This window comes from Vespa crabro, chromosome 17 (genome assembly GCF_910589235.1).
Source record: "Vespa crabro chromosome 17, iyVesCrab1.2, whole genome shotgun sequence".
Lineage (NCBI taxonomy): Eukaryota > Metazoa > Arthropoda > Insecta > Hymenoptera > Vespidae > Vespa > Vespa crabro.
The window spans coordinates 1,856,620-1,883,325 of NC_060971.1; the positions used below are offsets into that span (position 1 = coordinate 1,856,620).

The following is a 26,706-nucleotide window of genomic DNA, read 5'->3' on the forward strand; positions in this document are numbered from 1 at the left end:
ATCGAGGTCATATAACTGAATAAAAATTCCTAAGCAAAGTTTTGTATGTGTGTGCATATATATATATATATATATATAATGTATACATACATATAGGAGAGAGTTTCAATATATTTTAATTTACAATTCATGAAACTCGATCACATTGTTATTTTCATTTCACGTATTTATGTACTTATTATAGTTGTAGATTTTCATATATTTCAACAATTTTGTCACAAATAAACAAAATATTTCTTTACAAATGTATTTTAATTTATTTAAGAAATTATTATTTTCTTTTTTTTTTTTTCTTTTTAGTTATTATTACGGTTAATATATTTTTATAGAGTTTATTCTTGAGTTTTTTCAAGATGAAACTTTTGTTTTCGTAAGAGCGATTATACTTTTCTTCTAGGATATATAATTTTTATAGTTAGACGTCTCTCTTTTATTTCTTTTTTTCTTATGAACTCAGGTAGATATCAAGCCTTTGACCTCGAAATTATATTTCTCGACACAATTTTCCTTATTTTGTCTCTTCCTGGGGTTATTAAAACTACTTGTTTACCTACGCAATAGAGTCACAATGGAAGTCTCCAAATCGTTGTTTGCGAAGTTGTTTTGCATCTTTTATAATATCTGACATAGTAATGACGAATCATTTTGTCTATTAAATTTTTGTCTATTTAGTATTAAAACGTTTTGTTGATTGCTTTCGTTTATTTTTTTTTTCATCGATTTAGATATTATTTACACCCTTCGCGATTAAACAATTAGACAAATTTTCAAAGACGATATTTTCATTTTTTCGTTTTACATATAACGAAGTATCGATTGTAAAGTCCGATTTGTATATAAAGAAAAAAAATATGTATGTAAGATTGTTGATGACGAATACTGATAATGATTTATTATTATTATCAACATAAAATATAATATTATTACGTATAATAAAAATGGGCTTGAGCAATTTATGTACCTCTTGAAAATAAATTTTAATTTATTTGCATACGTCTTATTTTAATTATTTCTTTTTCTATTTCTGTTCACTATGTTTATAATTAGCAAAAAATTTTTATGAGTTTTTATTTTTATGATATATAAAAGAAAATATAATTAGCTTAAAGACTCGAAAAAAGATTAATTAATTTTTTATATAATTTAAGAACTTTTGGCTCATCCTATAAATAATACTTTACAATATATATATATATAATATAAAATTTATTAACATCTATAAATAATAATAATTAATTAATAAATATATTTTATAATTTAAATAAATACATAATTAATTATTATAAATAATACTTATATATTATATTATAAATAAATTTTTATCTTTAAATATTTCTTTTTTTCTTTTTAAATTTCAGAAATACTTTTTATTTTTATATTTCACTATTTTATAAATTCCACTTAATACTTAATTAAATATAAGATTATAAAATAATTAAATATTATTTTTAAATTTAATTATAAATAAATATTAATTATTTATCAGTTGTAATTTATAAGGTAATTACCCAATCGTATCTTTAGTTATTATAAGAATAATTATAAAAAATTTATTTATATAGTATAATATATGATATATCTTAAATTATTTATTTATTATGATAATAATTATTTTTACTTTATATATATATATGTATATTTTTTTCTGGAGATGGCTTACTAAACGACGACTTATTTGAATTCGAAACGAAGAAATACATATAGAAAAATTAGAAAATTTATAGATTACATTAAATGATAAATTAATTATAATATCAAATTAAAAAACGAATGGCATGGTATGATGTTATCATTTATTAATGAGCTAAGTCAGTAAGTAATTAGTATTCCTATGTGTTTTACCATAAATTTCTAATTAATCTTTTCTTTGCTACTTTTGTTCTTTGACTTAACGATTAAAGTAGGAAGTAGAACTTCATTAATCTTCGTAAGCACAAAAAAGGTTTGTTAAAACATTATGTACCTACATAAATTGTAATTTTTTTTTTACACTCACGTGACTACTTTGTTTAATAATTGATTTCATTTTAAATGGCTTTGATATATTATGTAACAAGATGATATGTATGTATGTATGCAATGTTATAAGGATCCATTACGTGAAGGAATATTAATGAATTCAAACATATCTGAAAAAAGTTTTGTTCGAAAAGAAGAAAAAAAGAAGACGAAGGGACAAAAACTAAATAGATATTGTGACACAATATAATGATTCACATTGGAAATTTTACATTTAATGAAATCTTGGAAAAATGGAAAAATTTACTGTCGTTTTTTCTTTCTTTTTTTCTTTTTTTTTTTTTTTACAAGCATAGATTCCACGTCATATTAATTACGTATTCCGAAATTGTCTGTTAGGAGATCAACTACGAGAAACGGGGAGAATTGAGAGGAAGAAGGAATGCACGTGACGCAAATTAACAAACATTGATCGTTATTCCATTGGTCGAAGGAAACGGTGAAATAAAGATATGATAGTTTGTAATGAAATATCTAATTGTTGTTTCTTGCATTTTTTCCTTTCGCAATAAAAATGTTTATAGATAAATACGTATAATTATTAGTGATCGTTTATTTTATGAAATATGAAAAACAGTATGTGTGTGTGTGCGTGTGTGTGTATAATAATATTATACATAATATAACTTAAGTCTCCTTTACATTGGAATTATCTGTCTTCATAAAAATCAAAAAATAAACAGCTCGTTTATATTATTATATTTTGTTAAAATAATACCGAGATTATGTCTTTCCATTTAGAAAGGTCAACTTGTTGGAATTATATGTTATTGATTCGGATTTAATTTCTTTACAAATATTTTTTATATATATATATATATATATTATACTTTTAAATATATTGATACAAACGTATATAGAACACGATAATAATTTTTCATTGAAATTTCCAATTGAGCGACGTTATTATATATTTTATAATTAATTATATATTTCATAATCAATTTTATTTTCTTTTCTTTTTATTTTTTTTTACTAAACATTCATTTTATATTCAGTAGAATTGATTCATTCGTATAAGTCGAGAAGTAATGGTAAATAATCGTTATGGTAATTTCGTGTTTTATCTTTTTTTAAATACACCTTTTTTTTCTTTCGAAGAAGAAATGACGAAATTATCTTTTAGTAATGTAATTATTTCATAATAATTTGTTAAAAAATAATATATATTCGGGATCGAAGCAAAATTTTAATCGCAACAGATCACTTAGCGATTTTGTAAAGATATAATAAGAAAATAATACTACTTGATCATTTTAAAATTAGTTTTTTTTTTTTTTTTTTTTAGTGAATCATCAGTTTTTTCCCTTTTTTTTGATTTTTATTACTTTTTGAGTTTTTTTTTTCTGAATCTTCCAGTATATATATCGGTTATAATGAAAGTGTGCTTACAACAAAAAGAAAGGAAAAAATATATAAAAAATTATTTTATTTCGTAATTAGTAAGACAATGACCTAATTATATGGGCTCTTGTATAGATAGGATCTGAAAAGAATAATAATCACATTTACTCTTTTCGTAATTTTATGGCATAAATTATTTACATTTTGAAAACGTAAAGTAATATGCTTTTTACTTGTTTCGTTGAGATAAGGTACGTCTTATATATTATTAATAATCGTGGATATGTGCTTAGATGAAATAAATATATTCACGTAATATATTATTATTTATTAACAAAAATTATCTTTTTCTTTTAATAAAAGAAATTTTTATTTTTCCTGAATATTTGAAATTATATTTTAATGACAATATTTTATAAATTTGATCGTCGAGAGATCTTTTCGGTTATAAAGAAATTAAAAAATTATCTAGGAATCTATAGAAAAAAGTGACCTCCCTTTCTATTATCTTTTTCTCTTTCTCTCTCTCTTTTCTTTTCTAGTTCAATGTCTTTTTTTTTTTTTTACTTTGTGCGATGATTTATATAACGGAATCTATTTAAAATTTTGGAAATAAAAGACGGCAATAAAATGTGACTACTGGGATGACGTCAGTTATCAAAAAGAAAACCAAGTGGAGAATGTAAAACCTGTATAAACCACTTTTTCGTGCTCCATAACCTGTTTTACGAGTTGCCGAAAAAATTAACGAAAAAATGTAAGTAGAAAGATTCACTGAATATTCTTGATCAAAGATCGTTGATCATATTTTTATCCAATTGACAGAAATTTATTATGATCGTAAGAAATCAACAATTGATAGATACTTGTATTAATAACAATGATGGTGAAAGAAGAAATTGAATTTTTTGTTACTTTTAGTTTTATAATATTCAATTATACGTCATTCAATAATATTTATATATTCGGTTATCAAATGTGATTGCCAATTAATATCGCTTGCAAAATTATTACTATTTTATGAATATAAAAAATATTTATATTTTTGAATATCTCCTTAAGGCGTTCCATTATAATTTATTTTTCATTAAATACATTTTTCTTTTTTTTCTTTTGTTTTCTTCTTCTTTTTTTTTGTTTTTTTTTGTTTGTTTGTTTTTTTTTTTTTTTTTTTTTTTTTTTTTTTTTTTTTTTTTTTTTTAATAACTACGAATTAAAATATATTAGGTGGACCGAAAAGTAATGTTGTTTCTGCGCATGACGATATTTGATTGTGATTAAAAATAAAAACTTGTTAAAAATTTATTCGTTTGAATTTAATTTAAGAAAGCAACATTACTTTCCCGTCCACCTAATATAAATCAATGAATTTCCATTTAACAAAAATTTAATATTTGATCAATCTAATCACAAATGAAATAAACACGCAGTATAGATTTTTCTTTTTTTAATCGCGTTCGATCAATCGGAAGATATATTATTCTGTTATATATGCGAATTTAAATAATTAATATTATTTTTGTACGTATAAAAGAAAAATCTTCCATAATGGAAATTTTTATAGACACACATACACACACACACACATACATATATGATGTTTGATCTAAAACTGTAAAAATCGATGATATGTTTTTACGTTTGCACGTTACGTTATAATCAATCAATTTTCTTTCCTTATAGTTTTTATCTTTTCTTATACTTTTTTTTTTTTTTTAAATTTTCCGTATTCAAGTTCAATTCTCAAATGAGATCGTTCTGATAATAATTGGCACTATTGAATTTTATCATTTTGCGAAATACTATGTTACGGGGGGAAGGGGAAGGAGGGGAAAGGAAAATTATTAAACCTTGCAATTATGTAAGTTATTTACGAGATTCTTCATTAAATTAAGTATGTATCGAACAATTATTGATCGATAAAAAATATATCCTAATTTCTTAATGATCGTATCGAGATCATTTATTAAATGTATAAGTACATTAAAGATACGATTGGAATTGTCGGTGTGATGTAATATATGTATTAATAATTTATCTATAAGCTATAATTAATTTATATTTCTCTCAAGTTAAACGTAAACATGAGTTTGCAATAAAATAATAACGTTTTAATTTATACGCATTGCATGATGTGATATTGGACCTTCTCCTCTCGTTCTTTTTTTTTCATTCTTTTTTTTTCTTTTTATTATTTTTATTTTTTTTTACGATTCTCTTCCGCATATTTATTTGATTTTATCAGTTTATGTACATCATTATTTTTCAGATGAACATATGCATAGGATGAAAGAAACATGATTTTAGATCCTTTTCTTTTTTTTTTCTTTTTCTTTTTTTTTTTTTTTTTGATATCTTCAAAGATTCGGTATTGTTTATACACACTTTGACATTCATGACGAAAAAAGTTCGCGTACTTTTTCTCTAGAAAAAAAAAATTATCTATTAATATCACTCGCGATTACATAGTTCTTTTTAATTGTTTTATCACGCGTGTGATAAAATCGTTATATAAAGTGCACTTGAATTTGTAAACTATTACGATTCAAATACAACACTTGGATATTAATGAGTAGTAGAAAGTATTCATCGTATATTTCTATAAATTGTGCTTGATATTCTCTTTATTGCTTTATTATTTTTAGCTTTTATGAGAGAAATAGGAATAAAAAGAAAAAAAAAAGAAGTAGAATAAAGAAGTTAGTGAACGACGCATTAAATTAGTACGAAAAAAAATGTTATCTACTTTGGTTTTATGCATATTTGCATATTAGAAATATATTATGTTAATTTGGAATGGCAAATAGCTATGTATTATGTCAATATAACAATTAAAATATATAATATAATATAGCATCATATTTATTTCGAGAAGTTCCGAAATAATTAATAAAAATTCTTGATATTAGTTTAGACGTGTCGATTATCGTTATCGATATGTAGAAAAATTTGCATTATATATTTATGTAAATTTATGAAAATTGAAAAAAGGAATAAAATTGGATGATATATGAAAAGAATCATTTTAGCATTGCCATGATATCTATTTTCAAACGAATTAATTTAGATCGAAAATAAATTCTATATATGAGACGGTGATTTTTGAAAGTAAGACAAATCCATTTCGTGAACAAATAGTTAAAGCTTATTTTTATTACAAATTAATATATGTTTTTATTTATGTTTTCTAGCAATAAAATAAAATGGAGTTGCCCCACTTTCAAAATCAACGGTTCATATATATATATATAATTCGTCAGCACGACAATTTTTACAATGTGGAATGGAATTTGTAATTTCTTTCTCTTCTCTGTTTATTATTTGTTTTATTTATTGATTTTTTTTTAATATTTCCTTTTTTCGATTTTTTCCTTTTCTTTTCTTTATTTTTCTTATTTTTTATTTTTTATTTTTTATTTTATTTTATTTTATTTTATATTTTTTTTTTTTTTTGGAGAAATATCATAATCGTTCCCATGTAATTAATTATCATAACGAATAAATTAATGAAATTCAATATTTACATTTAATAACCAATGATAATATCACCGATAATGAAAAATCCAACGATGAATGCGAGTAGATTATTCTGTTTAGAAAATAGCACATTTCATCGTTGAAATTTTTTTGATTTAGCTTCTCCATTTGATTACGATTCAGAAAATTTGCTGAATCCGGCAAGATAATCTAAATTTTACAATAATAATATTCGTTATTCTTTCTTTTCTTATTTACTTATACTTTTTCTTTCTTTTATTTATTTATTTTTTTTTTTTACAATTTTATCATATCGACGATGATTATTGCAAATGAGATTAATGTAAACGCATTGTATATGAGATAATGATTAAAGATTATCACGTATTTGTATGATATTTATTCAATGAATATTATTATTATTATTTTTTTTTTTCTTCTTTGGAACAATGAACTTCATAAAAATATTTGTGATGTAAATAATACAGAAAATGAAGTTTGGTCTTAAAAAAAAAAAAAAAAAAAAAAAAAAAATAGAGAGCAATTTTTTTTTCTATTATAACAAACGGATTACAAGATTTTTTATATAATATTATTTTTAATGATATTTATATAAACAAGATGTTTTAAATATTTAGATGTAAATACGTTTCAATTATAGAATGATAACATAACGATTTTCTTGTTAAAGATTACGAACCATTTAGAATATTCATTTCTTTTCTTACCTTTTTTCCGTTAATACGTAAACATAATTGCATATCTTGAGATATCAATATACAAAAGAGTAAATAAATAGTATTTTTTTATGTGATGAAAGAAAAAAAATTCTAGAACAACTTCGCACGTCAAAAGGTATAGACGTATGTTAATTTTTAATGATCATATAAAATATATATATATATATTATATTATATAATGATTATATAAAATTTCATTGTCACACTAGCGAGAGGGAGGGAGAGGGAGCGGGGGGAGAGAGAGAGAGAGGAAGAAAAAGTTTGAAATATAATAAAATATAATATAAATTATATTAAGATATATAAGTACTTACGAAATAGTATACTTTTGAAGAGAAACATGATGAACATATTCTTATGTATCCTCGATTAGTAAAATCACAAGATTGAGATGAATAACTTTTCTTAAATCATTTGAATGTTAGGGCTAAATGACTGCAGTTTTGATGACATGCAGCCTAGAGTATTAATATTCTGATTTTAGAATTAAATATATTAGAAGTGAATTTTTTTCAATGCTATGATATGATAAATATAATGTTATTAGTACGATGAATTTGATACGAAACTGAAGAGTGATAGGAGAAATTAGTGATCTTTACTTTATCTATTTTATATAGATTAGACATTTTGTCTATTTATTGTAGATTACATTATACTAACTACTTTAAAATAATTAATATTTTATCAAAAAGCTTATTTTCCATAAAACCTTAATCATTTTAATATTTTGTTATCAATAATTTATTTTGGTTTCTCTAACCATATACATACATACACACATATATATATATATATATATATATATATATATATATAGTTATATAATTGCTATTTTCAATATTTCATAATTAGATGTTTGAACATTTATCAACATTTATATTGCCTAATGTTTAATCGTCTTGATTCTTGATTCACTTTATTTTACATATATTTGTTTATAATCGATTTATTAATTGCTACTTGCATTGTCCATCCTGCATGTGTGATTTCTAAATTAATATAATAATTACATAATAAATATGAAAGGAGAAACAATTAGCCAATGAAAATAATAATAGAAATGTGAATTTATAATTATCTTACGAGTTCTTTTTAATTTCGATCTTGAAGTTTCTTTCTTTTCTTTTTTTTTTCCAAGCTCAATTTTTATGACGATATTTTTATTGCTGCATTTTCGATCTTCCCACCTCCCCTTTTTTTTTATTTATTTTTCTTTTTTTCTCTTTTTTTTTTTGTCGTTAGACAAAATCTAATTTATCCCTTGGATGAACTTTGGACACGTTGACGGTTTTCTTCAATTTTCTTTTTATCTTCTACGGTTAATGCTAATCCTAAAAAAAGTGCAAATATTATTAATAAAGAAAATAACATAAACGCACACATACATACATATAATACATGAATTATGATAAGAAAATAGGGATAAGTAAACTTATTTTGTTGTATAAAAACTAGTTATCCTAGAAGATTATAAAAAATTGTGCATCCGGTATAATAAGATCGCGAATAAATCATTTAACCGGTTTAGTATTTTTTTATTAATAAAGATTGACTTATTTAAATAATCTTAATTCGCATTTCAATTCAACGTTGGCGTTTTTAAACATTACTAATATTTGTAGAATCTATATATACAACGGATATAGTTAGATTAAAAAATTTTTCTCTTTATTATTGAACGGAAAAATTTGTTCGGCAAAATAATATCAAAAGATTCTGTTGATAATGTAATAGTAAAAGTAAATAAGATTAAAAAAAAAGAAATCGTCCAGTAATAGAAATATTTTTCTTTCAAATATTATCGTCGAGAATTGAAATAAAATAAAATTCTTTAAGAGAGATCTAGTATTATTTCAAGAATATAACTATGTCTCGACGTAAAATAAAATTGTACTGAAACGAATGAAATCCAAAGGCACGTTGTCTTTTTACATAGAGATTGATTTGACGTAATTGAATTTAATATGTATTAAATTGCAATTCTATTAGAAAAAGTTTAGTATGAGTTTTGACGAAATAAAGGAGATCTAATTAAATAAATTTATTTTGAATGAATTTATGAGAAAAAAAAGAGAAAAAAAAAGAAAAAAAAAAATTATAAGATGAGTCAAAAATTTCTTGATAATCTCTATAATCGATTATTATTTTTCAAGACATTTTAAGATTGCAAATTAGGCTTGCAATTTTACGAGATAATTTTAGAGTTCAATCTAAAGATCGTTCTAAAAAATGTTTTGAAAGAAGTAATTAAAATCACTTAAGAACTATTTAGTCTATCCTGTATTTAAATGAAATATTTATATCGAGTGAATTTATAAGAGGAGTGGGAAGGGGAAAAAAAGAAAAACAAATTTATGATGCTATTAGATAAAAAAAATAATCTTGTTTTCTTTAACCTTTGAGACAAATTTCACTATCGTATGAACATATACTGTCGCATTCGCTATCTTCAGATTCAGATTCAATTTTTTTCTGATATCTTTTGCACCAGAATTTATCTTTCTTCCTGACTTTTTTTCGTTTCTTCTCTGTAATCTGTTCATCGTCTCTCTTTTTCTTTTCTGTTATTTTCCCGTTCGTCGTTTCCTCTTTCGTTTCATTGCTCTCTTCATTAGCTGTTGCAGCAGAATTTTCTTGTAACTTTGTTTCTTCTTTACGGTCAACCGCCTTTTCCTCTTCAGAAATTTTTTTCTTTCGCTTTTTTTTTCTTCTTTTAAGATACTTTTGCTCGGTTTTCTTTTCTGCAATACAAATTATTTAACAGTTAGTAACATTGATATAAAGAGATATATTGTAATATTTGATTATTAAGGAAATTTTATTAATACAGAGGGATGATCGAAAAGTCTTTAGACCAAAATAAAAGTTTCTAAAATAATCAATGACTTTTTTTTTCGATATCTTACGAAGTAATTGTAATAAATGTTAAACTTAACCCCTGCAAAATCTAGAAAATCTTATTGGAAATTATTTTTTTTATTTTTTTTTCCATAAAAATCAATAGGATCAGAGATATGTATCGTTTGAAATGAGACATTCGGTATATATTATTAAGTATATTATTAAGTATATACATATATATATATATATATATATATATGTATGTATGTATAGAAATTAATGATCAATGACAGTGCTAGTGATTGATTGCTTTTGCTTTCGACATTTAATCATTATTATAATGGTATTTTGATTTAGTGGATTAATCGATAATATTTATTGTTAAAAGATAATATCATTGAATTTATTTCTATGTATTAATCAAAAAATGTATATAACTAATCAAAATATGAATAATTAATACGAATCTTACTTTCTTGTTGCGCAATTTCTTTCAAAGCGACCAAATCGATTTCTGGTAATGATTCGGTAAAGCAATGTATGTGTCGAGGATCTAAAAATTGATGTCTAATTTCTAATGAGGGTTTAATTCTTCTAAATAATAAATCGATTGAAGAAATTGGCTTTGGTTTAAATATCCTTTTTTCTTTCCCATTTTTTTCACATTTACGATAACGAATTTTGATAATAGTCTTTGCTTTCTTTTCTTCCTCGATACAATCTGTTGTCACTTTTTTAGATTTTCTTTTTATCTTCTTTTTCCTATCCTTTAAATGTTTTTGTTCTTTTTTCCATTCTTTATATTTTTCACAAGTTCTGTCGCTTAACATGATTCTTTTTGTGATTGTTAATTGTTAATAATATTTTCTGAAAAATAACAAAATTCATTATAACTTATTATATATATATATATATATATATATATATATATATATATATATATATTGATTGATTTAACAATTAATTGTTATTATAGTACATTAAACTTGATTGAAATATAACGTAATAAATTTTTTAATTAATTACCTTCGTAATTATTGTTTATCCAATTTTAATACATTTTGTTTTGTTTTTTTTTCTCTAATCCTGCTATCACTTCGAATTGGCTAATAAATTTTGTTTTTTTCTTCTGATTATTGGGTAATTAAGTCCATTAAGTCCATTTTTGGATAATTTAAATGATACATTACGTTAAAATTTTGTAAAATTTCATTTTAGAATTTTGATTGCTAAAGTTAGGGTTAAAAAATTTTTAATTCAATAAATTTTACATGTCGAAATGTTGAGTGATGCATACAAATAAATGAAGAGATCAATGTATCGATTAACATATATCGTTACCTTGAAAACGTCAGAATTCACTATGACATTATGAGAATCTTCGTAATGTCAAATGTCTAAATTTCAAGTATTCAAAAAAGTAATAATGTAATAAAATCGAATTATATGATACATTTTTATTAAGGATCGTTCGAAAAATTTATAAAATTTCGAGCGAAAACTTAATTTAATCAAAGTAAGTAATTAAGTAAGTAAGTAAAAAATCTAATAAAAACTCTAATGAGTTCGATCTAATCGTATAAAGGTGTAACGGAGGTTAGATTAATAAAAAGAAAAAAGGAAAAAAAGAAAATTTTTTTTTTTTTTAAATACAACAAAATAGAAAGAGAAAGAGAGAAAAAATGGATGAGGGTGGATCCAAGGAAGAAAAGTCAGGAGCGGAATTAGAGAAACTCAAGAAACTAAAATTACGAGAGAAATGGAAACAACTTTGCGAATGTGAGGAAGTAGTCTCAGCTGATACGATAAATGCAATTGGCAGGATAACGGATGATGTTATTGCTGCTGAGGACAATGCACCGAGTACCGATGAATTAGACGAGGATCTCGAAAATGAATATGAAAAGTTAAACGATCTTCTCGATTTATCTTACGATAGTTATTCGCTTACCGCGATAAAAGCAGAATTACCAGCTTGTATTAAATACGGCATACGTTCTGGCTTAACTCATTCGAACATGTTGAAATTTTCGCCATTTTCTCGGGGTCATCAGGTATTAGAATAATTAGACGTGAATTATGATTAAACAAAAAAATTATCGTATACTTCATTAACATTCGAAATTATATATTCGTCTGATGAATTTTCCTTAATAATAGGGCGGCGCTATAGCAATAGCTGCTTTCGCAACGACAGCGATATACAAATCAAGATGTTGGAACGAGTCTGTAATAGATCAGATAATCGAGGACGGTGATACGTTTTATTGTGAATCATACAAGGATGTTAAAACGACTGATCGTAGGCATTTATCGATATTAGATTTAAAAAGGATCGTATGCGTTCAAAAAAAATTTAATGTTCATGTAACAATCAAGGATCCATCTTACGCGGGAAAATTTCGTTCTCACGATCCAACCGAATTGCATTCGATCAAAGCGTTAGAACTTTTCTTTAAAAGGTACAATTCGGGTATATTGACCTCGCCTGTATTAAATTTGGCAATTTGGAAAGATCCAAGATATTTCAGTATATTCGATGGTCAACCTAGAAAGGAGAATTGCGAGCCAGCTAAAGATAACGAAGATGGTTCGGCAAAATTATTTTTGGTCAAGGACTTGATAGGAGTTTATTTTATAATACTTGAAAAAAGTAATGTTAAAAATGAACCATTCGTAATTTATCCAATATCTATCAGCGGTATTCTACCATCCTCTTTAATCGATGTTTTGGACGAACCAGAAAAATCTCTTGGGAAACCGCAAAGACGACCAAGTGGTTATAAAATTCAAGAGAAATTCCGTGCTGTTATTCAAGGATCGTATCATTTGACGCATCCTGTATTACCGGAGATACTTCGTGGCCGTGGACATCTTATAATTGCACTTGCTGCTATAATTTATTCATGTTTGGTCAATACGAACAAATGGACTACCGCTCTAATCGACTTGATATTCAATCAGTCGAACATTTATTTAATAGATCTTGCCAGAGCATTGAATAAAAATTTAGCCGACGAAGAATTCGAATTACGTTTGGACGATGTAATGGGTGATTTGATATTAGGCGTTTATTCGGCCAAAATCAAATTACAACAAAACATAATCCCTGGTTCTGGGAAAAAGAAGGGTAAACTTGCTATAGACAGTGGAATACGTGAATTCTTTGCTACCCAAAGAGCAGGCATATTGGATATTAAAAAATTTTATTATGCTATTTGGAAGCAAAACGATACGTATTATTTCATGGATCCATTTGCTTGCGACGAGGAAGGATTTAGAATAGATTATAGCGTTGAACGAAAGAAAATTAATGGTGCAAGAGATGCCGCATGCGTTACCATGAATAGTTCGATCAATCAAATGGTCGAAACTATTTTAGAAAATACTCTTAGCAAAGACAAAGATCCATTTTTCATTCATGGTATTAAGGTACTTTACGTGAAGACTGGTACGGTACACGAGGGTCCATTTGAAAAAATAATATACAGAGAAAAGGATACAAATCGTAGGCCCTTGGCGCCATTGATTGAATCGTCCAAGGAAATCGTTGAAAAAAAATTAGACATGACACCTACAGTAAGATACGAATTAGACAAATATTATGACGCCGAGACACAATTTCCAGAACTAATGAAAAATGCAAGTCAGTATATGCTTAGAGAAGATGAGCCAAGAACTTTTGTAACAGCTGATAAACCAGTAACAAAAAAGACAGCTACCGATGTAGACGTGGACGAGGAAGAGGAAGAGGAAGAAAAAGAAGAAGACGAAGAAGAAGGAAGAGATATCGATGTTGAAAAAGATAAAGTAGAATCGATTATAGATCCTGAAATAAAACAAATTACAGGTTATAACGTGGTAAATCCGCATCGTTTAATAGTTCAAGGTACGAAGAACTGTTTACATCCTGATTATAAAATTCGTCATAGAGGTAGACAAGGTTTAATAATTGCTTTGGTAGCATTGGCATATAGAAAATTGAAGGATCCATCAGAATGGAGAAATATAGATCTCGATCAGATCGTAGATATAGGTAATAAGAGTTACGAAGATGTTATCAATTGGATAAAGGATGGTAAACCCAAATTGAAAGGTGAAAAAGAAGAGGGAAGAAAAGAGAGAAGATTGGATGAGGGAGAAGAGGGAGCCGAGGAGGAAGAGGAGGAGGTAGAGGAGGAGGAGGAGGAGGAGGTGGAGGAGGAGGAGGAGGAAAAAGCTGCTAAAATTTTAAAAATGTTACCGGCACCAAGCCATTTGGATTTATCTATGCTACCAATTAGATTAAAATTCGCCGAGAACGATGTCGTTTTCAAAACAAAAATGAATCTAATCGCCGGTTATGCGAATCCTCTTGTAAACTTGGCCGAGGCATTAGAATGTTATTTCAATGATTACATGGAATTGATATTGGAAAATAAAAGACTTATGTACGGTATATGGAAGGAAAATAATAAATATTTTTTATTTAATCCTTATGGCAGCGATGAGGAAGGTTGGAGATTACTTAATTATCCTGCGTCATTTGCGGTCGTTGATACGATTAAGGAACTCACCGATATTATTTACGGTATATTGGAGTATAATGAGAATGATTTTATTATTCATTTTGTTTCATTGGATTCGATTCAACCTGGTAAATATACGGCGACGGAACAGCACGTTGTAATTCCCGATGATAGTATGATGAGGAAGTTTAAAACTAATTTCTTACCGGTTACCGATAATGATCTCGTGCAATTAGAAAAAGATAAATTATCAAAGGATATGCAATTGGAGAAGGCTACCGTTATGACAGAAGAAGAGGTAAAAGGAGCGGATGAGGGAAAAGAAGAAATGGAAGAAGAGGAAGAAGAAGAAGAAGAAGAGGAAGAAGTTGAAGAGGAGGAGGACGAGGAAGCTTTAGTCGAGGCACATTTAAAAGCATTGGAAGAAGCCGAAAAGAAACCTATTATTTGTCCACTTTTGGTAATAGAGGAGAAGGATCAACCCGATGCGCCTTATCGTTTAAACTTAATATTATTAACTGGTAATGTTAAAATACAAACCGAGGATGAATTTACACAAAAGATCATACATCCCGAAAGGATATTAGAAAAATTCAAATATATTCATCCACCGCCATACGTAATGCCACCGAAGGGAACGCTTTGTACTCTTTTAGATGCAAAACATGCTAAGAGATCTATTCACTCATTGGTCTCTAGATTCTCGATAGATTCTAAATTAGAAGTTAAAAAGAAAATTGACATTTCGGTGGCCAATTTACAAACTAAAGTACACGTATTACCTCTCCCGGATGATTCTTATAAGCCAACGAAAATAATCAAACTTAACGATAAGAAATATTTTTATTCGCGTGATTTATCGATTTGTTTAATGCCACTTAGAGCGATTAATGATATATACATTCACGATATCGATCTGGAAAAAGAAACCACTTTAATATCGAAAGATCAAGGCGACGGTTATGTCCTTGAAAAAATTCCTGATATACCGGTAGGAATACGTATTATGCCGGAATTATTGCCACTTGGTCCTACCATTAAAACACCGATTTATGTTGAAAGAACAATAACTTGTAACGAAAGGAAGAAACGTAAGTGTTTATTGACGAAAAGTGAAAAAGGAGAACCTATTATGGAGAAAATTATATGTGATACTGAAAATGTCCTCTTCGAAATGCTTTTCCATAATTATAAACCATTAGAACAGGTCAGTTATTACGATTATATTGGAATTAATTATTAGATTTTTGTATAGACTTGAGTAACTTATTTTTTTCTTTCCTATTCTTTATCTTAGGAAAATTTTTATTTAAACACTCAAATAATTTCTCTAGAAAGATATTTTCTTTTTTTTTTTTACATAAAATCCTTTTTCTTTTTTTCTTTACCATGTATTTAGAAAGATAAATCGAAAATGCGGATAGATACTGACGACAAGGTAGAAATAGAGAAAAGTGCGAAAACGAAAAGTCCTAAATCAAGGTCATCTTTTGAAAAGAAACGGGAAGGATTTAAGGTAAAAAAAAAAAAAAAAAAAAAGAAAACATTTATTATTTTCTCTTTAATACGTAAATGCATGCGTGCACGCGTAATAATATATTTTTTTATTTTAAAATCATATTTTAAAGGTGATCGACGATAATATTGCTATACTTCGTTCGAACATGTGCCTTAAAAATAGTGCAGCTATCGAACCGTGTCACTTCAAATCCTGTTACTACGCCGCTATATTATGTTTGTTGGGAAAAATTCGCTTGGACGTAAATAAATTTTCTGATAACAATTTGGACGAATTTATCTATGCAGCCGATAAGATCTATCAACGGGTAGGAAAATTACGTTACAAACTTCTCAGATGGTTTAATAATTTTGAGATCCTTGATACAAATTATACCGTAATCATGAAACAATCTGTATACGCCGATCCAGAAAATTGCGAATCGGATAAATTTGAAAATGCAATGGAATATTTTATAAACAATAATGAAACCGGTATATTGGTAACATCGAATATCTCTTATGGATTTTGGAAAGCTAATGATCGATATTATTTCTTCGATCCATATGGTTGCGACGAGAAAGGTAAATCCAATGAGGAAGGATATGCCTGTTTGATGGCATTTTGTGACTTATCGTCGATGTTAAATAAAATGAAAGAAAATTTAGGAGAATCTGTCGATAAACCTTATAGATTGTATACCATGTTTATCGCTCATATGGAAACGAAATGTCGGAAAAAAAAGAAGAGGAAAAAGAAAACGAGATATTGCATGGAGAAAGTAGAGGAAGAGGTTGAGGAGTCGGTTGACCTTGAGTATGGAAAAAAAAGTGATTCGGAAACGTCATTGATCGAATTGATAGAATGGGTCACAACGGGACATAAATTGAACATTGCTCATGACATGACCATACCAGGATTTTCTCCTATTCGATATTACGAGGCCTCGATGTTAGACGTAATAGTGTTGGAAAATGATATAACTAGACCTGTGTTAGCACCGTTTAAAAAAAATATTCATTACGGTAAAGAGAATATTGATCCGCACGAATTGATAAAGTCGATGATAAGGAAAAAAATATACGATAGAAAATTTAAGGTACACGTTTCTGTGATCACACCTATAGATCTTTGTATAATGGCTTGGTCATTGATTCATGATCCTATACTTTGGTCTGTACGAACTATCAAAGGACTGTTCGATGCTAGTTGCGATTATACGTTTGATAGTATATTAGCTACAGAAGATTCAACTGTCCTTGACATGTCCGATGGGCTTTTACACGAATTTGAGATTGCCAATTATATATTTCGGGCAGTTTTTTTACCTTTACATTATGGTATACTTTATGCTGTCGAGGGATGGAACTTGGCAATGTCCTTGAAATATGTATTTGAGAGTTTAAATTATACCGGTGCTATTATCGTTTGCGAGGATAGTCACATAGGCGTAACTAAAGCTAAAGAGAATTATTTTGCATGGTGGATCGTGAATAGAACTAAAATTTTACGAATAATCACTTCAACCTGTATCGATGAATTTTTAAGGATTATCATAAAGGAGATCAATCAACCTGAGGAGATACAATTTGTTATGAGAGTCATTACAATTTCTTATGCACAAAAGTTAGATCCCGATTGTTCCGATGTTAAAGGATTACACGAATTCGTTGTACCTACGACGTCTTTAGCTGAGATACACAAAATGAAAGCAGAACCGTACGATTTAGAAGCTATATTCAGACCTACCGTTCCCGAGGTCAAACCAATTTTCATTAATGGAACCGTCGCACTTAGCGATCGTGAAACGATTAAAGAGCCAAGAGTGAAGCGTTGCTATTTCGTAGCTATTTTAGCAGTCATGATTAAACGGGACGTCATTCAAAGTCCCCTTCCAGGAATGATCGACAAAATGATCGAGGTAGCTGAAAATCTTTACAGGGAATTTCACGAACCTAAATTTCATACCGAACATATATTGAGGAACGTAACGTTGATGAATAGAATATTCGATTTTCGAGATTGTGCATCCTGTTTAATAAAACTTACCGTCAATTCGCATAATGATCGAAATGATTTTTATCTTCAAGTAAGCGCCAACGCAAGCGATTAGATTTTAACGATAATTAAAATATATCTGTTGTATTAAATATAATTACGTATTATTTCGTAGGTTAGGAAATATTTGAAGAAACACTTTATGAAGTATAGCAGCGGTATTATACAATTTGGTAATTGTTGCTATGGATTTTGGTATTCGAGAACAACGAATTCCTATTACTATTTGGATCCTTATCAATGTAACGATAAAGGGAGAAAAGTGTCGATCAATGGGAAGGCCTGTTTATGTATATTTTCTAATATTTGTCAGATGGTAAGAAACATGTGTCTCAATCAAATAAAAGAGACAACAGGATTTTTTATACACCGACTTCACGTTGAATCGGTTAACGTGTCACCTTTTATCGAGTTCCAAGAGGATCCAATGTGGATTTATTTAGATTATCATTGGACTTTCGATCATGCTCCGAAAATAATTAAAACTTATAAAAGAACTTCATCGAAAAAAAGACGGAAGAGGAGATGTTACGATAAGAAAGAGGAAGAAATGGGAAAAACAATGAAATCATATTGGAACAATTATGTTATCGAAGTTAATGATTTGATCTATTCGATTTGGGGTACGATCGGTTGTTATGATACTAGATTTGGTAATCGTGCTGGTAAAAATCAAGCGGCTATTAGTGTCGCTGTATTGGCCATGCAATATTTGAGTCATCCATCGAGATGGAATTCAGCTGTTTTAGATTCAGCAGTTATATGCGGTGACTCTTATTACACGGAAAGTTTGAAAAGTTCAATAAGAAAGTGTTCGAAACATTCGAACAGATATAATTTACAACCGTGTTTCAAAATATTCCCACACGTTTGGACGATCAATTATCAGAAATCTATATGTGGTATACTTTATGGTGGTCGTAATAGATTAACCCTAGCTGACGCTTTAAAAATGGCATTCAACGATGCACCAAACATTTTAATCGAATGTAAAAAAATCACATTAGGCGCTTTGTTATCCAAAGATGGATATTACGTCGGTGATCCTTGTTGGATCGGTCCGCCACTCTTTAATAAAGATCATGGTGGTATTTATGTTTTACGTTGTAAAAATTTTCATTCTTTCATCTATGCTGTTACGAAAATGTTAAATACTAATCAGAGATTAGAATTTCGTATTACACCTGTGATATTTACCTTTGAACAAGAGGGCTTTAAATTGACCGATAACAAAGGACATTCGTTAAGGAAAAAGATACTTTTTGAACCATTACATACTACTCCTGGAAAAGTCGAAGGTTATGACGTATCTATTCCTGGAGGACAAACTGTGACAGAAGCCGATTCTTATTTATGCTATAATAGAAATCTAGGTTTGGGTATAACGAAGGGCCACGAACTAGAAAATATTCAATTACCATCTCTTACTCCTGAATTGAAAAAGGAGAATTTAAATAGTATGCTCGTTAGTACTACGTGGCATCTTAATTTAGGTCAATCCGAACGTATAACAAAACCCTATCCAATATTCGATCCTATAATCTTAGAACATGTTCCTAAAGAATGTGAAGAGAGGATGATTGATACCTTCGAAGCATATTATTATCCGAAAAAGTCGATCAATGATATACTCAATTACTGCGACGATTATCCCATCGAAATAGATTTTATGAGCCATTTAAATATACCTACTACTAGTGCTGAAACTTTGACATTTGATAGACCATTAGAATGTTCTAAACCTCGTAGATTTATCGCTGACAAAAGTTCTCTTGAATTTAACAAATTGACAGCTGACATGACCGATGAAATTTATAAAACTTATCAACATCGTTTACCACGACGTAAAGAGATACTCATTGTTGATGATGAAAAGGATCAAGATTTAGAAATTAGTTCAATTTATACCGAAGAAACGATTGATCGAAAAGATGACGATATTGAGCTTGCGGAGGAAATTGAACCTGCGGAGGAAACTGAACCTGCGGAGGAAACTGAACCTGCGGAGGGAACTGAGCCTACGGAGGAGCCTATACTGGAAACTGACGTCGATGAAACTGAGGCTACTATTACGGACGACGAATGAAAACGTATGAAAAAAAAAACAAAAAAAAAAAAACAAAAAAAAAAACAAAAAAAAAAGGAACAACGAATGAATAGAAGTTTCTTCAAGTTCTCTTTTGAAGATTATTAAAATCTCTAACGTCATAGGAAAAATTATATTATAAAAATGAAACGATTGTAAACGGAACTTCATATAATCTCTTTTTGTGATTTAAAAAATATTTTTTTTTATTTTTTTTTGTTTTTTTTTATGTTTTTTAAAGATTTTATATTTATTTATTAAAAGGCAAAAATACAAAACGAACTATATTTATTCAAAGTTTAACGCTAATTGGAATTCATTCGACGAACTTAATAAACTTAATTGTTACGAATGTTTTAATTTATACACATGCGCTTCTCTTTCTTTTTTTTTTTTTTTTGGTTCTTTGAATTTATAAAAAATCCACATCAGACAAATCACTTTTGATATTATTATGATTTAGAACAATTAATAAAATATACCGATCATGCTTCTGTTTTTTCTTTTTTAAACGTGCGTACAAATTATTACGTTCGAACATGGACGTTTTCAACAGATTTGTACAAATTACTATTACAAAAAATACTACGTACCTATTAACTAATGTAATTATTATTTCATAAAAAAATAAAAAAAAATACAGATTTTTTTTGTTTAAAAAATGAATTATTAGTCGAATCGTTTTCTTCTTCTTTTTTTTTTGTTTTTTTTTTGTTCGAACAACGATATAAACTAAAAAGACTATTACAATAAAAAAAAAAAATAAAAAAAAAAAGGAAAAAAAAGAAATAAACAAAGAAAAAAAAGTATCTCGTGCTCCATTAAGTACATATGTGCTCGAATACGATATATAGAATAATATTCAGATAGTATGTACATACTAGTATGATCTTAGAATAATTTCAATATTTTTTTTCTTCATTTTTTACTTCTTATTCATGATCTTTTATGATCGCATACTCGAGACATTAATAAGTATGACTAGAGACTAATTGAAAAGAAGAAAAAGAAGAGAAAAAAATAATCGAAGAGATAATCAAAAGAAAAAGAAAAAGAAGAAGATATAATAATAATAATAATAATAATAATAATAATAATAATAATAATAATAATAATAATAATAATAATAATAATAATAATAATAATAATAATAATATTAATAATAATTAAAAATAAAAAAATAAAAAAATGTTTCGACCCTTGTATTACTGTTTAAATATATAAAGTACTATTCTTTTAAAGTTAATTTGTTGATAAGTACACGAAACGCCGCGTGATCAGATTTAAGCAACATTAATACGAAGAGAAAATTTATGATTTCTTTTTTTTTTCTTTTTTCTTTCTTTTCTTTTTTTTTTCTTTTTTTTTTTTTTTTTTTTTTTAATGTATATAACGAGTTGAAATATTAACGATCGTAATTTGTACGAGAGATTATTTATCCGGTGTCTCCTCATTAGCTGTTTCTGGCTTTGTATATAAGATCTCTGCGTATTCGGTTTTGTCCTCGTTCAAACGTCGCGGAGTTCCACCTTGTTGTTGTAGGGTTAGATCCAATTCCGCATAAACTATTCCACCTTCGTTATTTCCTTGATTTATTCTACTCTCCTGTGTTGATGATTGTTGTTGTTGTTGTTGTTGTTGTTGCTGCTGCTGCTGTTGTTCGCTTAGTTGAAGCTAAAATAGTCATATACACAATTCAATATAATTATAATAATTATAAGTTATTATTATTATAAGTTATTATTATTATTATTATTATTATTATTATTATTATTATTATTATTATTATTAGTTTAAGATTTAGAAAATATTTTAAATTAAATATTCTTAAGTAATGTAAATATGAATAAAATGTAATAAGAGTGGCAGTAAGTAAATAGTGTTAGCAAGAGAGTAATGATTTTTTTTTTTTTTCTAGCTAACATTACATTCCTTATGTTACACCATTATTCTGAGCTTACGTATAATAATGATGTAAGATAAGATTAAGGTAAACACGGAGTAAGCGCAAAATAAGCATAGGGTAAGCACAATATTTTTATTACTAAGGGAAAATTTTTTTCAAGTTTTCGATCTTTCTAATTTCGTATAGTCGCGATAATTAATAAATCTTTTATCTTTTATTTTATAAATAAACGAAACAAAATTTATCTAATTATAATAAAAATTTTAACGATTTCGTTATATTTACGTCGGTATTACGAAAGAAAAGGAAAAAATTCAATTATAAAAATTATTAACAAAATTGATTTTATTATATCGATATAATTGAAATATTTAAATAAATGAAGTATAAATTCCACTTGAAAATGATTTTTGTTTCAAGTTTTTATGACATTTCGTTCCGAAGATATCGCCTTGGAAAGATTTCCATTCATTATTCGTAGAGAACATCTCATTGTAGTAATAGTATAGTAAGTAGTAACTCGTCAGCTGTATAATTTTTTCGGCATTTATATGAGTTATTGTGTCAATGAGGCAATTTGAATAAAATAATGTAGGTCAGTGATTCATGCTAAACGATTTCTTTTATACGGTATATTTCCAGAATTAATAATCGTAGAGATATGAATGGACTATCATTTCAAAGAGAATAAATTTCTCTATTATTTAATATATTGTTAATTAATTAATAATTTTTTATAAACAATTTTTATAAACAAAATATTTACGAATCGATTTTATCATATTTCATTTATCAAAAAGATAATCAAATTGCGTATGATTTATAATATTACATAAATCGATAAATTGTCAAAAAAAAACAAAAAAAAAAAAAATTAATTTTTTTATTGAAGTAACAATTTTTTTCTACATTTAACATTAATACATTAATTAAGACATCTTTTATATGCTTATGAGAATATCTTCAAAATTAAAAGACTTAGAGACACGAATCGATTATCATTATAATGGGCAGAATTTTTTTTTTTTTTTTTTTTTTTACATATTATTATTAATCAATTAACAGTTTGTTATAAACAATGTTTATAAAAAGATTTCTTACACGAATCGATTAAATTTTATTTTATTCAAAAATATATTCCAATTGCGGTCTGATATATAAAATTACATAAATTGATATATTATTAAAATAAACAAATTAGTTTTTTTCTTTTTTTTTTTTATTATGGCACAACTTCTTTTCTACATTGTTAGTACTCACTTTTGTTTACATGCGAATATCTTTAGAATTAAAAAGTTGTACGGAATTTGAAACTCATCTTAAAGGAGAAACATTTTCTATTTTTTTTTTTTTCTTTTTTAGGTGCTTTTTTTTTTTTTTTCTTTTGGTATATATAGGATTTATAGGATTTTTGTATGCAAATTGCACGGCAATATTAAAGATTGATTTCATTCACACAAATTGGAAGGATCATAAGGCTCTTTGAAAATATTCCTTTGGTTGTTAATGAGTCTCGAAAGTTTTAAGACGGAGAAGTTGGAAAGCTTTGGAGACTTATTTACGTTTTCCCGGACAACTTGGTGGAGGCGAGGAAATTTATGTAATAGCCTTCGAAATTGTAGCCCGTCAGAAATAATTTTCCAATTAACCTCAGCAGTAAGAAAGAGATAGATAGAGATAGAGTTAGAAAGAGAGAGAAAGAGAGAGAGAGGGAGAGAGAGAGAGAGAGAGAGAGAGAGAGAGAGAGGAAAAGGGAAAAAAAAGAAAGAGATTGAAAGACCTTTACACAGCAGTGGTATAAATCTGAATCTATAAGAAAAAAAAAAATAAAACTTTTATTTAAATTTTTCTAAATTTCTATTAATATTTATTATAAAATTTCTTTAAAAATTTCTATATAAATGTTATATAATGTTGTTTCTTAAAAAAAAGTTTCTAAATAAAATACATAAAATTGAACAATTTTATTACTTTGAATTTGTATACAAAATTTAAAAATTTCATTTTATATCATTTTACAAGATGGACCAAAAGTTTCTAGATGTTGTTAAAAGATCGGGATTACTTTCATTTCAAGATATTTTAGATTGAGAACTTTTCGTTTTTCTATTGTAAAACTACAAAAGCAAGGAACAACTTTTGACTCACCTAATTAACTTTCGGGACCATCCTGTAATATATTTAATATATTTATACATATATCTATTATTTTATTACACTTTTTATCTCTTATAAAATTTCTATCCTGAACGATACAATATTATTTCTTAAAAAAATTTCCTTTTATATAAATTATACAATAGTTTTGTATCTTCGTAAAAAAAAAAAAAGAAAAAAAAAAAAAAAGAATAAGAAATAAAAAACAAAGAGAAATAAAAAAAAAAATAAAAGAAGAGAGAAAAAGGAAAAAAAGTATCTTAAATATAATGCCTATGAATTAATTACCTTTTCGTCGTCAACTGTAACGACAGTTCTCATAGTATCCGTATCAGCACCAGATACTTTATCCTTGTTACGTCTGAATAGCTGAGTAATACTGATTTTTGGTTTACGTCCACGTCCTGAAGATGCAGTATCTACTTCTGTCCTTGAATATCTGCCTGCACTTTCCGTGTCGCTACTAATAAAGAGAAAAAACTATTCTTACCGTTGTTAATCCATATATCTTTTACCGATATACATACGTACGTATATATCTCAAAGGATTGTTGTCCTTTATTATCGTACAATACAAAACGACACAACACTTCATTTAGTTTTATTTATCTATGAATGTTTTAGAATTCATTCAACTATTACATATTCTTTGATAAATAATACAAATGAATTTCGACATTGACATCATTAAAAAAAAAAAGCAGATACATAATATAACATTTCACAATTGTATAAATTAATATTAGAGATTTAGAGATAAAAGATGATATATTTTTTCTTTCTCTCTATCTCTCTTTTTCTCCTTCCCCACTATCACTCTCACGTAGCATGAAACACATAACTCAATGTATCGTATAGAATTTCTTCTCATGAAACATACTCAATGTTTCATAGAATTTCTTCTTATGAAACATATTCAATGTTTCATAGAATTTCTTCTCATGAAACATACTCAATGTTTCATAGAATTTAATTTACATTTATTTCTAATATATATTAGAAATAACCATCACCATTGCACAACATTTATATCACCAAGCAAATATAGTTAATATAGCAAATACATTTCTTTTTTATTTTAAACAATTAATTAGTGCATATAAGAATGTTTCAAAGTCCAACCTTTGTTGCAATCTGTTAGTAAAAATAACTATATATATATAGATCGTACTTATCTATAAACGATGTCATCATTAAAAAGATGATAGTATCGTAGTATCGAACTATATGGATTGGAATGATATTGGACAAGAATAAGAAGAGGCAAAAAGAATGATAAAGCTTCTCGAGGACAGATGTGCGAATGAATTAAAAAATAAATAAATAAAAATCTTCGATAGTACAAAAAAAAAAAAAATAATAATAACTACATTCTTGCCTTCGCGTTTTGGCATTGTTCGTAGTTTCCGAATTTCCAAAACGTAGAAGAGTAACAGTTGCTCCTGGATCTGCTAGCAAGTTTCTGAAAATATGTGCAACATACTTGCATTCTAATAAAACATTGAACTTTTTCGTTTTTATTTTAGTTTTTCTTTTCCTCTGCGAATTTTCTCTTCTTCGAAAAGCTCCTCTATGGTGTTAGTAGTAGCAATAGTAATAGTAATAATAGAAATAATATAAAAATTCTTCCAGTACTAAAGCATCCCTTTTTTTTCTTCAGTTTTGTGTAAACCTTTTCTTTCTTCTTTTTTTTTCGAATGAAACAGACCATTTCTAATATAAGGGAATAGTGCGAAAAGGGGATAATGCGTGTATATTAGTTACGAACCATAGAAGAAATAATAAAAATTTATCCAAAGACGGTTGGAGGTGGGGGGAGTGGTTTGTGGGATGAGTTAAATAGTGCAAAAATTTATCCATTGTGCAACGGTCGAACGATAGCTAATTTTTGATATCTTGTGATTAAAATAACTCAATACTCACGACTCGCCAAAATTCCTAGTCGTCGAACTACCTGTAAATAATCGAAAAATATTTTCATTTATTTTCAATACTTTTTCATAATGAAATAAACGCATTATTTTTTGTTCATTTGATATACAAATAATATATACATATATATATATATA

General features: G+C 27.0%; 3 protein-coding genes across 8 annotated transcripts in view; 1 reads left to right on the forward strand and 2 right to left on the reverse strand.

The window, feature by feature from the left end:
• Window positions 1-8,416: 8,416 nt before the first annotated feature.
• Window positions 8,417-11,810, reverse strand: LOC124429972 (peptidyl-prolyl isomerase cwc27-like). The gene is made up of 4 exons (XM_046975919.1): window positions 11,451-11,810; window positions 10,897-11,291; window positions 9,980-10,324; window positions 8,417-8,914 (listed from the first exon to the last, which is right to left on the reverse strand). Exons 2-4 carry the CDS (start codon window positions 11,252-11,254, stop codon window positions 8,838-8,840), a joined length of 780 nt encoding a protein of 259 aa, XP_046831875.1. The 5' UTR covers window positions 11,255-11,291; window positions 11,451-11,810; the 3' UTR covers window positions 8,417-8,837.
• Window positions 11,811-12,106: 296 nt separating this feature from the next.
• On the forward strand, window positions 12,107-16,231 carry LOC124430205. Its single transcript, XM_046976453.1, has 2 exons — window positions 12,107-12,478; window positions 12,585-16,231. Exons 1-2 carry the CDS (start codon window positions 12,107-12,109, stop codon window positions 16,173-16,175), a joined length of 3,963 nt encoding a protein of 1,320 aa, XP_046832409.1. The 3' UTR covers window positions 16,176-16,231.
• Window positions 16,232-21,761: 5,530 nt separating this feature from the next.
• LOC124429970 (fasciclin-3) overlaps window positions 21,762-26,706 on the reverse strand; it is a 304,558-nt gene continuing 299,613 nt past the window's right edge. For 3 of the 6 annotated variants that reach the window (XM_046975908.1, XM_046975907.1, XM_046975913.1), the window contains 4 exons: window positions 26,561-26,591; window positions 26,016-26,099; window positions 24,926-25,100; window positions 21,762-22,248 (listed from right to left, as the gene is read on the reverse strand). In XM_046975908.1, the coding sequence (XP_046831864.1) occupies window positions 22,006-22,248; window positions 24,926-25,100; window positions 26,016-26,099; window positions 26,561-26,591 (533 nt within the window). In that variant the 3' untranslated portion in view covers window positions 21,762-22,005. Of the gene's footprint in view, window positions 22,249-23,645; window positions 24,290-24,419; window positions 24,651-24,925; window positions 25,101-26,015; window positions 26,100-26,560; window positions 26,592-26,706 lie in introns of those variants that run through there. The other 3 variants (XM_046975910.1, XM_046975911.1, XM_046975909.1) reach the window with 3 other exon arrangements.

Excerpts from the sequence above, each read along its gene's own strand:
- LOC124429972 (XM_046975919.1), bottom strand. The coding sequence starts at position 11,254 with ATGTTAAGCGACAGAACTTGTGAAAAATATAAAGAATGGAAAAAAGAA. Across the intron at positions 10,325-10,896 it reads AGAAATTGCGCAACAAGAAA|AAAAGAAAACCGAGCAAAAG; the intron begins GTAAGATTCGTA and ends TTTGTATTGCAG. Across the intron at positions 8,915-9,979 it reads TAGTGAAATTTGTCTCAAAG|GATTAGCATTAACCGTAGAA; the intron begins GTTAAAGAAAAC and ends CACTTTTTTTAG.
- LOC124430205 (XM_046976453.1), top strand. The coding sequence starts at position 12,107 with ATGGATGAGGGTGGATCCAAGGAAGAAAAGTCAGGAGCGGAATTAGAG. Across the intron at positions 12,479-12,584 it reads CATTTTCTCGGGGTCATCAG|GGCGGCGCTATAGCAATAGC; the intron begins GTATTAGAATAA and ends CCTTAATAATAG.